Here is a 16,250-nt window from a genome sequence, read left to right on the forward strand (position 1 = left end):
CAACGACCTGACGAAAACCGAAGACAATACTAATATTGATAGCAATATGGATGGACGAGTTCACGGGCCACCTGGTGTTAAGTGGTTACCGCAGCCCATAGACATCTACAACATAAATACCGCCACCCACCTCGAGACATGAGTTCTAAGGTCTCAGTTTTTACAGTACAATGGCCGCCCCATCGTCAAACCGAAAAGCATTACTGCTTCACGGCAGAAATAGGCAGGGTGGTGGTATCTACCAGTGCGGACTCACCGACGTCCTACCACCAGTGTGTGTGTGACAGTAAACGGTCAGTTTTTGTCAAATTTTATAACTTTTCCAGGCTTAACGTCAATTCCTTTACTAAAAAAATTACGTTACATTATTATGGCGTTAAGTTAAATAAACAAACAAACAACAACATTAATATTAAGTATTTTTTCATATAACCTCGACACGGCTCGGAGGCGATTTCGGATTCACCTTGAAGTTAATTAGGACATACCTGACTATAATAACACTGTTATTTTTCTTTAAACTTAAGCTAATATATATGTTTCTCTATACTATAAATCTTAAGGATTCATCCTATAAAAAAAAAACAGCAGGACAAACAGAATGATAATAGTAAATTCGGATATCCTCCTACCTAATCATTGGTAGGCTAAGGACTGGTAGAAAAACGCACGGTACTCAACTTAGGAGGACTTGCTAACAGTAGCCTTAGCAAGAGCATTGCTTCGCTGAATCTACCACCGGATCGGAATCGCGACTTATTGAGTAGATTCGACAAGAAACTCAGTGGATTGTGTCAAAAGAACTAGGTTCCACGTTGAAATCTTCATCGACGATAAAATAGTGAAACTGATTGTGATATAATATAAACAAGACTTGTACTAAATTCGCTTATTTGAAGGGTTTACCTATAAATGGTTTATAAGTAGTGTGGTTGTGGTATTTTTTCATTAATAGCATACCTAGTTTTGCAGCTCATAAGAGCTCATCTGATGTTAATCGATTATAAATTATTGAAGTTCATAGCTACCACATTATGAATACCGCTATCCACATCAACAGATGAGGGAAACACACTTGCTTGTGAATAACAAATATCCTACTCTTAAAGCACGACGCTGTTTTGCAGGGTGGAGGCAGGCGGCACAAAGCCGTGCTGGATCAAAGCTCGCCCTACTTACATCAAAAGCGTTTGAGATCTCTTTGTTTCTCGTAACATTAATTGGACGTCATAGAAATAAAGCTCAATTAATAATCAAAATAAAAGATTCCTGTATTTTTATCGATAACTATTCCAGTAGCTGCACGTTAGTGAAAATAAATAATTTGTTCACTTAATCGATTATAATTCGTTTTGTAAATCACACGAAATTTCCGTTCGGCAATACAAAAAGTGTGAATTGAAAAAATAATGGCCAAGTAAGTCGCTTCACGCAACGTCCGAAACCTCTGTATATACCCGTGAACGTTAACATAAAAAAACACACACACATATATATTTAAAAAAAAAACCTTTAAACTTTACGAAAAAACACTCGAAGCGTCACTATTTATATCGAAGTATCCAACGCGCAAATGTCACTGATTTTTCTTGTAGCGCGACCAAGGCAAACAACGCATGCAACCTCGATCGAGTCTCGACGCGTACTGGCTCTGTCAGAGGGGGGGCGAAAGTACACCCTCCTCTGTTTTATACCAGCGCTACTCAACTTTAGAACAGCAAGGATCATCTATACATTTTATTCGTGGGAAAATTGAGAATGTTTGTCATTCTTAATTTTTAATTTAAACAGTGAATTAAAAATACTAAACTATTTGAGTTTTATCAAAAATTAATATTTCAAAAGAATTTTAGTTATTGTCTCCTTATTGATTTTTTATTATTTATAGGCCAACCAAGTTTAAACAAAAGGCTAAAAGACACAAAGGAAACCTATTGTCTTCATTTTATACCTTATAATGGAAAAAAAATACTTTTAATTATTTTTATAAACTGTTCGGTGAAAAATCTTGGAGTACAAATCGCCAGAGCGCAAATACATTGTAGTCTATACTGTTACCAGTGTCATTGACATTGCTAACAACATTTCTAGGCTTTCGACCGTACATGAAATGGATATAATCTTTAAAATACATCGCGTGTGATTTTAAAATAAACAATTGATGACTAATGTGTCATGTTATCGTGTCTGGGCAAAGTTTCAGTACCGCTGGCTTAAGTCCTTTAATATAAATTTGACATAATAATATAGCAATAAACAGTATCTGATTTCTAAATTATACATTTTTAATTTGTTTTATTACTCGTAAGCAATCCGCGGAAATAATCTAAATAAAAAGGTGTTAGTAGTAATCTAAGTTAATGTTGAAATTTTGTTACATAATAAAATCGATTGCTTTTGTTGATTATTTTTTTCAAATGGCTTTAGATATTTAGATTTACGATAAGCCATCACATCAGAACGTACATAAATATATAGCGCCGCATATATTACACAACTCTACAAAAAAAATTCGTTCTTTGTCCTAACGTTTATGCTAGGTTTTTCCGGTTAATTATTCACAAAAACGAAAATAAAATACCTTTTCTTGGTATAAAGTTTGCTTTTGTGATAGTTATAGTAATAGTACTCATTTTTCAATTTTTTTTATAAATTCTAATTAATTTTAATACTTTCAAAAAAACCGCGCTATGAGAGTGGGGTGTTTAAGTTTACACAGTGCCACTAGATGGCACACGAGTCATATTTTTTTTTTTTTTTTTCCTACCTAAGCTGATAGCCTTGAGAGGCTATGTCAGCGTAACCCTAACATTAGTAGGTGAGCTCACGGGGCTCAACCTGACGATGTTGCTAACACGAACCCTAGCAAGAGCCGTGCTTCGCAGAATCTACCACCGGATCGGAAACGCGACCCACTGAGAAGATCCGGCGAGAAACTCAGTGGGCTGTGTCTGAGAGTTAATTTACTCGTCGAGCCCTTCGTCGCAAGCGACGGGTTCGACGAGAACGGTGACCGGTGCTTGAAGTACCTAAAAGCACCGTTAGTGGATCGGGAGGATCCGAGATGACACTCGAGTCATAAACAACGATCAGATGTTTTGTACAAGCCCAGAAAAACTTAAAATGTCACGAAAGTGTAAATACGATGCTGATGCATTTTGTTTCATATGTGGTCAATTTATTAAAGCTCAAAAGCAAACTGTTTCATGCCATGTATTTTTTTTCCGTCTAATTACGATCTAAAGTATCATAATTTTATGATTTGCAATCAAAGTCAAATTTGGTGTTGACCCGTGTTATCAATAACATTGTATTTTTTAATTATGTAAGTACTTTGAATAAATACGTCATTGTTTTAAATAATCCTACCCGGTAAACTCTTGATTGAGAATTACACTCTATACTTATTATATAGTTCGATAAATCGAGACACTTTTATATCTTGCCAAGGCGTTCTATGCACAGTAATAAACATATAGCATTGTAACAAAGAATCATTGTAACTGTACGATAGCTCAGTTTTATGATATTTTAAAGATTTAAAGAATTACGGACTTACCGCCAACTTCTCAAAGATTTCACGACTCCTTTTTCCCAATGTTGCACAAACTGCGGCAACACGTAGCGCTAGTGTCGCGCTCAGTTTTGATTGCGCGAGTACCGGGCAAGTTGGCGGGAGATTTCAAAATGTAAACCCCAAAATCGAACATTCCCCCCACCGAAATCCGCCCGGATTTCCCATTACGATACCAATAACAATGTTTTGTTGATTCAGTTTCACAGTGGACTGTATTTATATTAAAATTATTTTAAGTATTTAAATCTAAGTATTTAAACAATAAACTTGACTTATAACTAAAAGAGAGATCACACAAAGGCCTAACTTTATGTAATCTTATTATGAGCTAATGTTTATGTTATAATGCTAACTCTATGTTCGTCGCTATTAGGGGCGGACAAAGCTTAACGACAGGACGCGTCGTTTCGTTATTTTTTATACGAATTTTAACCACTCGCACGACACCATCCACGCCTGGCTTAAATACAGTGACTCGGGCTAGATCCCACTGTAAAGGTGGTGGTGGTGCGTGTGATTTAATGAGAACTAAAATTCGACAGCTGTTGAACCACTTTTGTCGCTGCTGAAATGTGTGGAGGTAATCTTGGCCCCACCATTTCCAAAAAAGTTGTGAAAAGAGTTGTAAAATTTTCCACCGCTCGCGAGGCAAAAAACGATGCTCACTGATATCGAATACCGGTACAGCGAACAATTCCCGCCCGATCACAACATGTGTCGGCGTCAGCACTTGGAACTCCTCTGGATCATCAAACAGTGGACATAGCGGTCTACAATTGAGAACTGCTTTAACCCAAGCAAAAGGCGTTCGGAGCTCTTTGAATGGAAATGATTTGTCTCCTACAATCCGTTTCAAATATAATTTAGCAAATTTTATTGCAGACTCATAGAAACCACCGAAACGATCACCACTAGGAGGGTTATGGCTCCAACGAATATTACGCGCTACAAGTTCTCTTGATAAGCTTTCTAAGTAAGACTCGAAAAAACGCGTAACATCTGCTGAATGTTTCGTAGCCGACACAAAATTGGCATTATCTGAAATAATCATGAGACATTGACTTGTTGTAATTCCTTGCAAAGTGCGAGGACCAACATATAAATAAAATTTATGACAATAATCTATTAAAATGTTTGTAAAAATTGAATTTTTGAGTAAATGTAAAGAATGTTTCCTATCAGGTGAAAGACTAGAATTAGACAATTTACCCCCCACCCTGAGAAAACAGTTTGAATTCATGAAAGTAATTAGTTTCCGCAAACTCTGAGAACATCTCTGACCTTTTTGTAAGGCCATAATGTCGTCCACAAATAAATGACTTTGTACGATTTTAATAATAATATCGTGAGCCTTTCTGCTGTCATCCACAAACAGCGATCTACGTTCTAATTGAAAGACTCTATAGTTGTGGATGAACAAGTAAGACCGCGCGATTATACTCACAAGCTTACTAAAACTAGAGTATCTGTTAGTGAGGTCCAACAGTGAATATGCTTCTATGACTTCTGTTGAGACAAGTACAGTACTTAAAGTTTTTCGTTCTAGGCTTAGAGTTATAGGTTTAACTGGACCCTCTGACTGGAAGTAATTAAGCCAATGGAGGCCGTTAAACCATTCATGTATTGTTTTGCATGATGCGTTAAATACGTCTCCCAATTTGTTTGTTGTACTAGAAAGCCACAATATACAAAGATGCGGGATGATAAATATCGAATCCACGTTTTGTACCGCACCTACGTGGCTCTTGTGTCCACCAAGATTTTGGTACTCACGAATAAATTTTAAATTCGGATCGCGTTCCAACTTCTTTTCTATATCAATGTATTTACGTTTTTCTGCTCCAGATGAAACGCCAAGTTTTATAAAAGGTTGTAAAGAGTAGTTTACGAAATACCTATTTCTCTTATCACGGTTACAATCGCGATCAAACAATGTCCCTGCTAATATATTATCTAGATGTAGTGATTCGTTGATAAGAATGCTTTCCTTCTCAGAGACAGACTGCGTTTCTTGCTCCAAGTTCACAGAAAGAGCCACAAATGATTTTGTATTATCGTTTTTGATATGATGATTTTCCGTGTCTACAGTTCTATGACCCGAAATCGATACTTGACCTGCGATGACGTAGCCGAAAATGGAATGCAATGCCACTGGCATGTTCTTATCTTGTGGCATGATCTTTTCTCCATCATAAATTTGAGGAAATAGATCACCGGCCAATATCATGTCGATGGGACCCGATGTACCAAAAGTTGGATCAGCAAGTGAAAGATTTTGAAATTTACGGATCACATCATCTGAGATAGACATAGTTGGTAGATTTCCGGCTATTTTCGTAACTATGACTGCATCAGTAGTTAATATGGGGCTGTTGCACTGACGCGGTTTTACAGTACAGGTAGTTAGCCCCAGATCTGCAATAGGCTTGGCACCTAGACCAATGGAATTGAAATCACACTTTCTCCGCCCTAGTCCTAACCTTAATGCACAGTCTTGAGTTATGTAGCCCGTCATGGCACCACTATCAATTATAGCACGTACGGGTTGATAAATGCCCCAACAATCTGCGACGTGTATAATTGCGGTTCCGAGCAAGACTGTCGAAGTTGTAGAAACGGTAAGAGCCACCGAGCTGGCATTATTTCCTGAATTGGCACCAACGCCAGCATCGATGTGAAGTGTGTGATGGTGCATATTTTTGCAAACTGTACAACGTACCCTAGATGGACAACTCTTTAATATATGATCATCACGCAAACAATTTTCACATAGCTTCAACTGTTTTATTTTTTGGAGCCGTTGTTCAGGAGTGAGATCACTATATTCGAAGCACCGATATATTGAATGAGGCTTCCCGCAATAATAACATTTTTTTATTTTATTTAAAGTTTCATTTGAGTTTTGTTCGTTCTGAAGACTTTTAGTAACCGCAGTTGCGGCTGAAGCCAAAGATGCTCTAGGCGCACCTACCCTGGTATTTGAATTATTAAGCTTTTTATCAAAACGACTGGTATTCTGGTAACCCTTTGCGTATATAGGTTTTGCATTGTCTGTGCTTTGGTTAGAGACCGATTTACTTTCCGACATTTCCAGGACACGGACCTGGTTCTCCACGAAAGCGATAAGACCATCAAATGTCGGAAGATCACCTGGTACATTTTTGTTTTCAAATGCGCGCCTAGTAGTTGAATCCAGATTACGCAAAGATACATAAAACAAAACAAAACTTGATAAATCTGGTATGTCTAATGATTTTAATGCTTTGACGCTATCTTGACACGCTTGTAAAAAGGCATTTAGGCCGTCTACTGACTCATATTGTAATGGTTTGAAACTAAAGACTTTATCTAAATATGAAGTCGCTAGCGCCCTCTTGTTTTCAAAACGTGTAACTAGAGAATTCCATATAATGGAATAATTTGTTGCTGTTATCGGCATTGATTTTACGATAGTGAGTGCTGGGCCACTCACAGCCGACAATAAGTAATAAAATTTTTCAATATCAACTATATCAGTATTAGAATGTACTAAACTAGTAAAAGTGTCTCTAAATGTGGGCCAATTTTCTAACTTTCCGTCAAAGTGGAAAATTTCTAATTTCGGTAATCGAGGTTTTACAGTTTTACCGGAACCGAAATCACATCTAGTATTATCACTACCTGATAAATTTAGACTATCCGCGATATTACAAACAGAGTAATACATCTCATCAAATGCTTTGATTTGGTCGTATGACGGTACATACGACGCATTATAACGTTTTTGGACACAAATCATTTCACTCATAGCACTTTCATATGCAGTTCTCAAAGCGACAATATTTCTAAAACGGGCGCGAAATTGTGGCTGCATATCAGTATTACTTATAACTACTCGTGACATCTCGTACAACGATTGTAAACGCATAAATGCCATCTCCTTGGTTGTCTGATGTGGTTGCAACAACTGATCGACATCGTCATCGGAAATTATTACTTTTTTTCCAGATGTTGCTTTCGCCATCTTACAATTTTATTTAGGTAGGTACTTATGAATTTACAAATTAATTTGTTTAAAACACAATTTAAGAATTAGTAGAATATTATAAAATACGAATAATCAAACAACAAATATTAAAAGAAAGTTCTACCAAGTAAAATTGTAACACAAAACAATATTAATAATTAATTAATTAATATTCGAAGAAAAAACTACAGTTACATCTATTTAATACGACAAAATTAAAGATTCTAAGATTTAACAAACAATAAGAATTATCAATAAAAATATTTTATGGTTATTTTATTGAAATTTAATTTCGTGCAAGTAATGGCGGCAAGGCGTCAGATATGTTTAAGTAGTATAAAGTTCGCAACAAATTTGAAATAAAGTTTAATATTGTAACGAAAATAATACTAAATACCTGAACGCCGATGTATATTATGAATCACTGTATAAATTTCTTTATTGTAAAACACAAAACACAGAAGTTATGTTTTTCACAAAAACACACAACTACCTACTTACGAATAAAAGTTTTTGTAGGAATTGTTTTTACAATAATTATGTCTTTGTTATACTGAATCACTGGTATTTGATTTCGTAACAGGTAAAATCCGGTCGAATGATCATAAATGTACGATAGCTCAGTTTTATGATATTTTAAAGATTTAAAGAATTACGGACTTACCGCCAACTGCTCAAAGATTTCACGACTCCTTTTTCCCAATGTTGCACAAACTGCGGCAACACGTAGCGCTAGTGTCGCGCTCAGTTTTGATTGCGCGAGTACCGGGCAAGTTGGCGGGAGATTTCAAAATGTAAACCCCAAAATCGAACAGTAACTATAGAAAATGTAATCACCTTAAGATCAGAGTGCTTAGTGCGTGTTTTTTAACGTTATAATATCACGTGGAATGAAAAAAAACACAGTTAAAACTCAAAACTAATTGTGCCAGAAAAATCAATATAGAACGATATTTTTAAAGCGCTGTGCTGTTGTTACTTAAATAGGTGCATTCGTGCGTATGTAGAACAACCGTAGGGCTGTAATTAATTACCTATCCAAGATCACTAGTTTTAATTCGAACACAAATAGATAATGTTGACACGACATATAATAAATAATAAAAAAAGATTACATTTATAATTTAAAATGATAGAGGGTAGGTGCGCCGTGGGCAGAACTCCAACCAGATGGTAAGTGGGAAGTACTTGGTGGTATTCTGTACCATGCGGTCCATGCCACCCAAGATCGAACACTGTGGAGGAAAATCACTTGTTTTTTTTTTTTTACACGATGTTATTCCTTCACCGTGGAAGTAAATCGTGAACATTTGTTGAGTACGTATTTCATTAGAAAAATTGGTACCCGCCTGCGGGATTCGAACACCGGTGCATCGCTACATACGAATGCACCGGACGTCTTTATCCTTTAGGCCGCGACGACATGTGGTCGTGATCCTCAGCGGTGAGGGAACGATAAAGAAGAGAAGGTATCAATTTTAAACTAGTAATTTCAAAATGTTGTCAACGATTGCACTGTCGTTTGTAAATATAATTGAAGTGACATATTCGCACCTTTTAAATTAAAGTGGCTTAATCCAAAATTTTACCTTTTTGTTGGTAAACTTTAAAAACGTAATTGAAGAATTATATTTTTTTTTAGTTTTTCATTTATAATGACGTAAGATAATAGCTTGATTTCAAAGAAACGGAAAGGGTATGTTTCTCCGCTTCTGGGCTAAAAAAACTGTTTAATTCTAATAAACTGATACTATACATATTTAATGGATTGTTCGAAGTTTTTTTTTTTTTTAGTTGAACCACTTTATTTCTAAAGGTGACATATATCTTGTACCAATTCTTGTCAATTCGTCCATTTTCTGTATTGGTGATCTTGGACGAACTCACTTGTCGTTGGATATGAAAATAATATTAATAATGATCGAGAGATCAATTCGTAAAATTAATAATGTTGAAATGTATTAATATTAATGGTTAACTATCGGTTTTATTTTTTAACAATTGTTATGAGACCTTTTTTTATTGCTTAGATGGGTGGACGAGCTCACTGCCCACCTGGTGTTAAGTGATCACTGGAGTCCATAGACATCCACAATGTAAATGCGCCACCCACATTGAGATATAAGTTCTAAGGTCTGAAGTATAGTTACAACGGCTGCCACACCCTTCAAACCGAAACGCATTACTACTTCACGGCAGAAATAGGCAGGGTGGTGGTACCTTATGATTTATGGATAAAAAATCGGAAGACCCAAGGCAAGGTGAAAAAAGGACAAGAGGGAATGTCATGTTGCTGACTAGGATGTCGAAGACAGAACGAAGTGCAGGTGTAGAATAAGGAAAGCTGACTCCACCACTAAGTGGAGTAAATAGGAAGAGAAAGAGAGAAGATTTATAGATTAAAATTCGATCACGCTCACAACCAAAATCATTTGAATAATGTAAATAAATAAAAAATATTTTTGAGAATATTTATATTCATATATGACAACCCTAAATGTCAATGTTGAAATTCTCTAGAGCGTTACAATTACGTAACCCTAGTATAGACTATAGGTACATATGTGCACTGAAATAATGCACTATAGTACGTATGAATCATAAAGTCAATGTAGTAGGTATGTTAGAAGCACGCGGCATATGAGTGCGACCGGGTTTTCAAGTCAGATGATCTGGATTATTTATCTGGATATTAGTTTGCCAAATAAAATACTCGATTTTAAATTCAAGTTCCCGATGCTAATATGTTTCTTTTCATTAGTTCCTGTAGTACATGAAGGCCTAGTTTGGATTATAAAGCTGTACTTAGCTGTCGAGGAGTAGTCGAAATTCGAATATAATTAATTGAAATTATAAGTTTGAATATTATTATTGTTCTAGTTACAGATTTCGCCAAAACCACACTAGTCAAATAATATTAAAGATAAACAATATTAACCTATTCTCAATTTAACCACAGACTTCAAGCAATAACAAAAGTTTGACAATAAACGAAGAATATTATAAAATATAATTATATGCGTGTGTGTCAAATACATGGTAGTGTGTAATGTTTTTTTTATTGATTATAAATGAGTATTATAAATGCATAATTTAAAAAATATTGGATTTTGCACTCCTTCTCTATATTCTCTATAAGTCTGGGAAATTTCATACATCTCCGTCCGCGCAATTTTTGTAAAGAGAAAAAAGAGATACAAAGTTTTTGCTTCGCGTATAGAGATTATTTTTCTTTGTGAACCATCAATGCAACGCAAAGGCATGCGTCCACAGCGCAATGTACACGCGCACGCAAGACCGTTGGCCCCGAGTATTGAACTGTTGAATTATATTGTTTACGCTACAAAAGCACTAATAACAGAGAGTTTTTACTGCAATTTTATCTACATTTTCCTATCGGGTAATTTGATCTCCTCCTTTACACGCTGCGTAATAATTAAGCATTAACTTACTTCTCAGTATTCTATGACGCAGTAGTCCAAACAACCCCGAGAAAACCAGCCGACACATAATAAGGTCGTTCCACTAATTAATTGAACCGAAATTACTATGAAAATCGTGACTTCAAGACTCCGCGAGCGCGTAATGAATGAAACAAACCCTTAGCGCGCGTTGAGCTCCACACGAAAACCACCTTTACGAACATAATCTTGTGTACCAACAAAATATTAATGTGAACTCGTTGCTGTTAGAATCGATTTTTGTATGAAAATATGTGTAAGGTTACGCTCTTTTAGAATTGGTTTTGGCTTCTGGAAAACACGTCGAGTCATGCTTTCAGGAATTATGATAAGGGGTGCAGTCCACTGGCGCCATTTACAGTCGCCAGTGAGTGGAGCTAATCAGTGTGGACGTCGAATTAAATTGATTGTACTCAAAGGGTTCCAGTTGCGTATTTGGGAATTTTTAAACAATTGCTGTTACGGCGCGTTTAAAGATTTTGTGGAACACGAATTGTATTTACAAACATTTATGACTTTAGCCCAGTGGAAAATATTTATAAAGCACACTGTAAAATGTTATGTTTTCATTTTAAGCTAATACAATAAATGGATAATTCGTACAACCGTTATTATTTTTTACGTACATATTATGCAAATGTACGTATGCAAAAATATTTTTTTTGATAACGGCTCAAAAAAAAACACGAGAAATTATAAATTACAAAATTCGCAAGATAAATTAATTAGGTTAGTTTGAAATTATCACCAAAAGTGAAGAGAATAAAACTTTTGTTAATTAAATAAAATATTTTTTAGGTGGAATTTAACCATCAAAGTTCAAAGCGTCACAATCAAAAGTACCAGGTCCTCATAACTCTAAATAGATGTTCTTATTATAAATTATCAACATTGTTAATTAATAAATTACTAAGCATTCATCAATGTATTAAAAGCGAAAAGTACCAGGCGCCCACAGTTGGCTAGGAGGTCGCATGCACAATACTGCGTCAGAGGCGGACGCGATACGCGACGCCAAGATGTCTGCCGATAACGCTCGCGTGACGGGCACCGCTACATTCGGCAAACAACGACTTGCCTCTATCATCCGAATGTATTACAAAAACGTTATTTAACATATAATTTTACGTGTTCAGATCTAAAGATTTTGAATGAGTTTTAAAGGACAATGCTCAAAAATGGGCCAACTTTATGTCAAAACTATTTGTAATTGGAAAAGTAGGTATGCCTTATTTTTTCACGTTTTTTTTTGTTTATGTATCAACATTTCTGTCACCCTGGCATTGTTTTACAAAAAATAAATTATTTACTTGATAACATCCGAAAACTGAGTACTTCCACCATTCATAGTTTTTAAATTCGCCAATATATTTTTTTTTTGGAGTTAATGGCCTTGTTTCTAGACCATAATTCGCCAATAGGCAGACAAAGGGCTTAGCCCATACAGCCTTGACCACCACCCATAGTAAATGCTGCAAACGAAAGAGTACTCTGTGACTTGAACAACAAATCTATATTATATATGTATACGTGAAGAAAAAACTTTGTATCCCTTTTTACGAAAATTGCGCGGACGGAAAAGTATGAAATTTTCAACACTTATAGAGAATATAGAGAAGAAGTGCACAATGCTAATATTTTTTTAAAATAATGCATAAAAAATACATTAAATCAATAAAGAAAACATTACACACACTACATACCATGTATTTGACGCACACACGCATTCATACTATTTATTGTCAAACTTTTGTTCTTGACGTCTGTTGTCAAATTGAGAATAGATTAAATATTGTTTGTCTTTGTTAATATTTTTTATAGTGTAGTCTTGGCGAAATTTGTGATTATAGAAGTATAAAATACAATCTTAATAGTGTACAAACTTACAATTCCAATTAATTATAGTCGAATTTCGACTACTACGGGACCACTAGTAAAAAAAAATAGCTAATGGTACTTTCGAAAGCCGAAGAAAATTCGCTTTATGTATTCAACGCCAAACAAACTACTGCATTTTCGGGATTAAGGACAATCTAAACACCCCAACATGTAGGTATTATGGTATTTAGGACCCTTACACGGGAAATGGGTAATTTAGCGCACTTCGACACCTCCCAATAGCCCATTTCGCAAACCCCATTCCATCCGATCCATGTTCACGAGGAGAAGGGATGTAAAATGTTTACAGAGCGTCGACATGGGATCGTAGCGATAGCTGAGCTAAAGTGTTACAAGATTTCGTCGGATTATTGTTGCAAGACTTTATCATTGATTATTAAGATTTAATAGTTTTCAATAATTTTCGTTCACTGTTCTAGTATTCAGAGAATATAAAAAAAATCATTCTAATCTGAAATATGCAACAATCTAATAGAATTTAACACCTACGCATCAATAAAATTGGATCAGTAAGAACTCGAAAAGTGTCTTCAAAATACCTCATAGATAAAGAGGGCATCATTGTTTTGCTGATGGTGCCGCTTATACCTACCGGACACGTTCGGACTTATCTATTTATTTATAACAGTTGCACCAATAAAATGATCATCAATACAAAACATTGACAAATTGACAGTAAGTACATGACAGACGTCACCTCAATTATAAGTGCACTCGAGATTGACAACATCTTGAAAATAGAAATATAAAAAAATTTATGAGTACCTATATACATAATTTTAAGAAATATTAAATCCAGAATCATACTTTGTCACTAAGTAACAAGGACACACGTGAGCAGATAGTACTTCCACGTCTATATGTCTATTTTTGCATTTTTTCCCACTGAGTATCTTGCCGGATCTTCTCATTGGGTCGTGATTCCGATCCGATGGTATATTCTGCGAAGCACCGCCCTTGGCTAGGGCTAATGTTGGCAAATTCGCTCAGGTTGAGTCCGTAAGCTCACCTACCCAATGCCGTCTCAAGAAGAGTTCGAAGTTAGGTCTCAATTTGACATATTACGACTTGTATTTTATATTGTCTGGTAAAAAATCTGTACATTTTAACTTTTGTAGTTTCGCCTCTGTCTGAGGTCAACTGTACATCGCGTGCTTACAACGATCCTAGACGATTGTCTGGGGTTTTATTAATACATGAAATAAAGACGAAAATATCATGTTATTACTGATTTATTCTGGCCCTGACTTAGGAAAACCTAAGGTTAATCTTCGATGCTTTTTTGACATTGACTTCAAAACCGCCATCTTGTCATCTTTTTCCGAGAGACACGTCCAATTTGAAGAGTGAATAGAAAACATAGTGAACACTATGGCACTATACATTTTTTTATATTTCTCAGCCGACTACCGTTTCAATATTGAAATATTCTTAATCTTAATTTGTCGCATGGTGTTATGCAACATAAGCGTTGTACACGCGCATGACGGATGACGTCAAATGGTGTGCGTCATATTAAATACCAAATTCCACATAATTTCAATTTTCAAATACAATACGAGGGTAATACTGAAAGTATTAGAACTCTTCGGCTTAATGCAGAAAAAAAAACTTAGCACTAGATTTGAATATCGAACTCAGATAATTCAAATTCAGTACCTATGACTAGTACTTGACATTTGTTTTCCTTTTTTAAATTTGGCGCCAATTGTAAGAGCAATTTCGTTTCCCGATCACCTAGCAATCTGTTTTTTTTTATACCGATGTTGCAAATTAGTTTTGAGAATATACATATTTTACAAAATAGTTCTTAAATGATTCTAATAATAAATAATAAAATGGTCACATTTTTTTTCCATTAATATTCCAGAAATTTATCTGCAATACCAACTGTATTCGCGTTTAGTCAAAATTTATGTGTCTTTCAATTATTTAATACTGACTCTTTATTTTCTCTTTAAACTACTTAATACAACACACAAAAAATATAATATACAGCAAAATGTATGACATATCGTAACAAATGTTTTTGAGGACATAATCAAACAGCAGCCGCTTTCGTCAGTGTATTCTCGCCCACTGGTCTACTAGTGACTTACTTTTCTTTACTTCACTAAGCGTGGTTTATTAGTGTAAGCCATCGTGAGTCCTTGTGAGTCCGCGCGGGTAGATACCACTGCCTATTTCTGCCGTGAAGCAGTGATGCGTTTCGGTCTGAAGGGTAGGGCAGCCGTTGTAACTATACTGAGATCTTAGAACTTATATCTCAAGGTGTGTGGCGCATTTACGTTGGAGATGTCTATGGGCTCCAGTAACCACTTTAAACCAGGTGGGCTGTGAGCTCGTCCAACCATCTAAGCAATAAATAAAAAATACGCGTGTAGGATTGGCGGGACTCACCTACGAAGCTGGAGTCATCGTCGATGCGATGGTCGTGTAGCGCGTGCATGACGAGGGCGGCGAGGAGGGCCGGGCGCGCCGCTGGCAGCCCGGGGGCCAGCCCGCGCAAGGACGCCGGCGCTGCGCACAGGATCGCCCCCGAGAGCATCTAGCGCGCACCCCAGGACATCACTCGTCTTCACCTCACCTGCACATCACTATCATTATTATAAGCCGCGCCAGTAAAGAAACATATCTTTTTTTTATGGTTGAAGGATCACTGGTGGCGCGGAGGCCTTTCCAGTTTCACCAGGACAGGTGGGCGAGCAAAGGCTCAGCCAGGAGGGGTGGGATTTGCTAACAGCTGCCCGAGCGACTCCAAAGGAGACCTAAAAACTCAAAGGCAGCTGCTTCGTGAATGAATCTACTACCGGATCGGATCCGGCGAGAAACTCAGCGAGCTGATGCATGGGTTAAGTTGCACGTCGACCTCCTTGTCGAGTTCGACGAGTACGGTTACCGGGGTCCCTAAGCCTGCTCCTAGTGTTAGAGCTGAAGGCGTCTAATGCAAAGGTTATTACATCATGGCGGCGGCGATCATGCGCTCTCACTCTAAGCTCTTGCTGTCTTTAGTCGCACACGGCGCGGCGCGTACTGCATGCAAAAATAATTTTTAATTCATTTTTAAAATCATTTTTAGCTGACCATAAGGACTTTTTGGCGGGAACGCGGGGAGTGTAGTTGTGTGATTTGTTTTATTTTGTCTATTTAGTGTTTCTTCAGCATTAAATGTGTAATAACGGTGGTTTATTAACTGTTTAGTATCTGTGAAAGTGCACAAATGTGGGAAAATAGAACAAAGCCGCTGGACGTAACTTCTCGGGATCCTCCAAAAAGTCGACTGAAAAAGTCTCAGTAAATGACCACC

General features: G+C 36.5%; 1 protein-coding gene across 5 annotated transcripts in view; it reads right to left on the minus strand.

Annotated features, from left to right (window-relative positions):
• The window catches only part of LOC114241650 (protein Fe65 homolog), a 73,903-nt gene that overhangs the window by 46,180 nt on the left and 11,473 nt on the right, over window positions 1-16,250 (minus strand). The window contains exon 2 of one of the 5 annotated variants that reach the window (XM_028172539.2): window positions 15,344-15,530. In XM_028172539.2, coding sequence (XP_028028340.1) covers window positions 15,344-15,491 — 148 coding nt within the window. In that variant the 5' untranslated portion in view covers window positions 15,492-15,530. Of the gene's footprint in view, window positions 1-1,457; window positions 1,477-1,510; window positions 1,657-15,343; window positions 15,541-16,250 lie in introns of those variants that run through there. The other 4 variants (XM_089739426.1, XM_089739427.1, XM_089739428.1 and 1 more) reach the window with 4 other exon arrangements.

This window comes from Bombyx mandarina, chromosome A1 (assembly GCF_030267445.1).
Source record: "Bombyx mandarina strain Sakado chromosome A1, ASM3026744v2".
Taxonomy (NCBI): domain Eukaryota; kingdom Metazoa; phylum Arthropoda; class Insecta; order Lepidoptera; family Bombycidae; genus Bombyx; species Bombyx mandarina.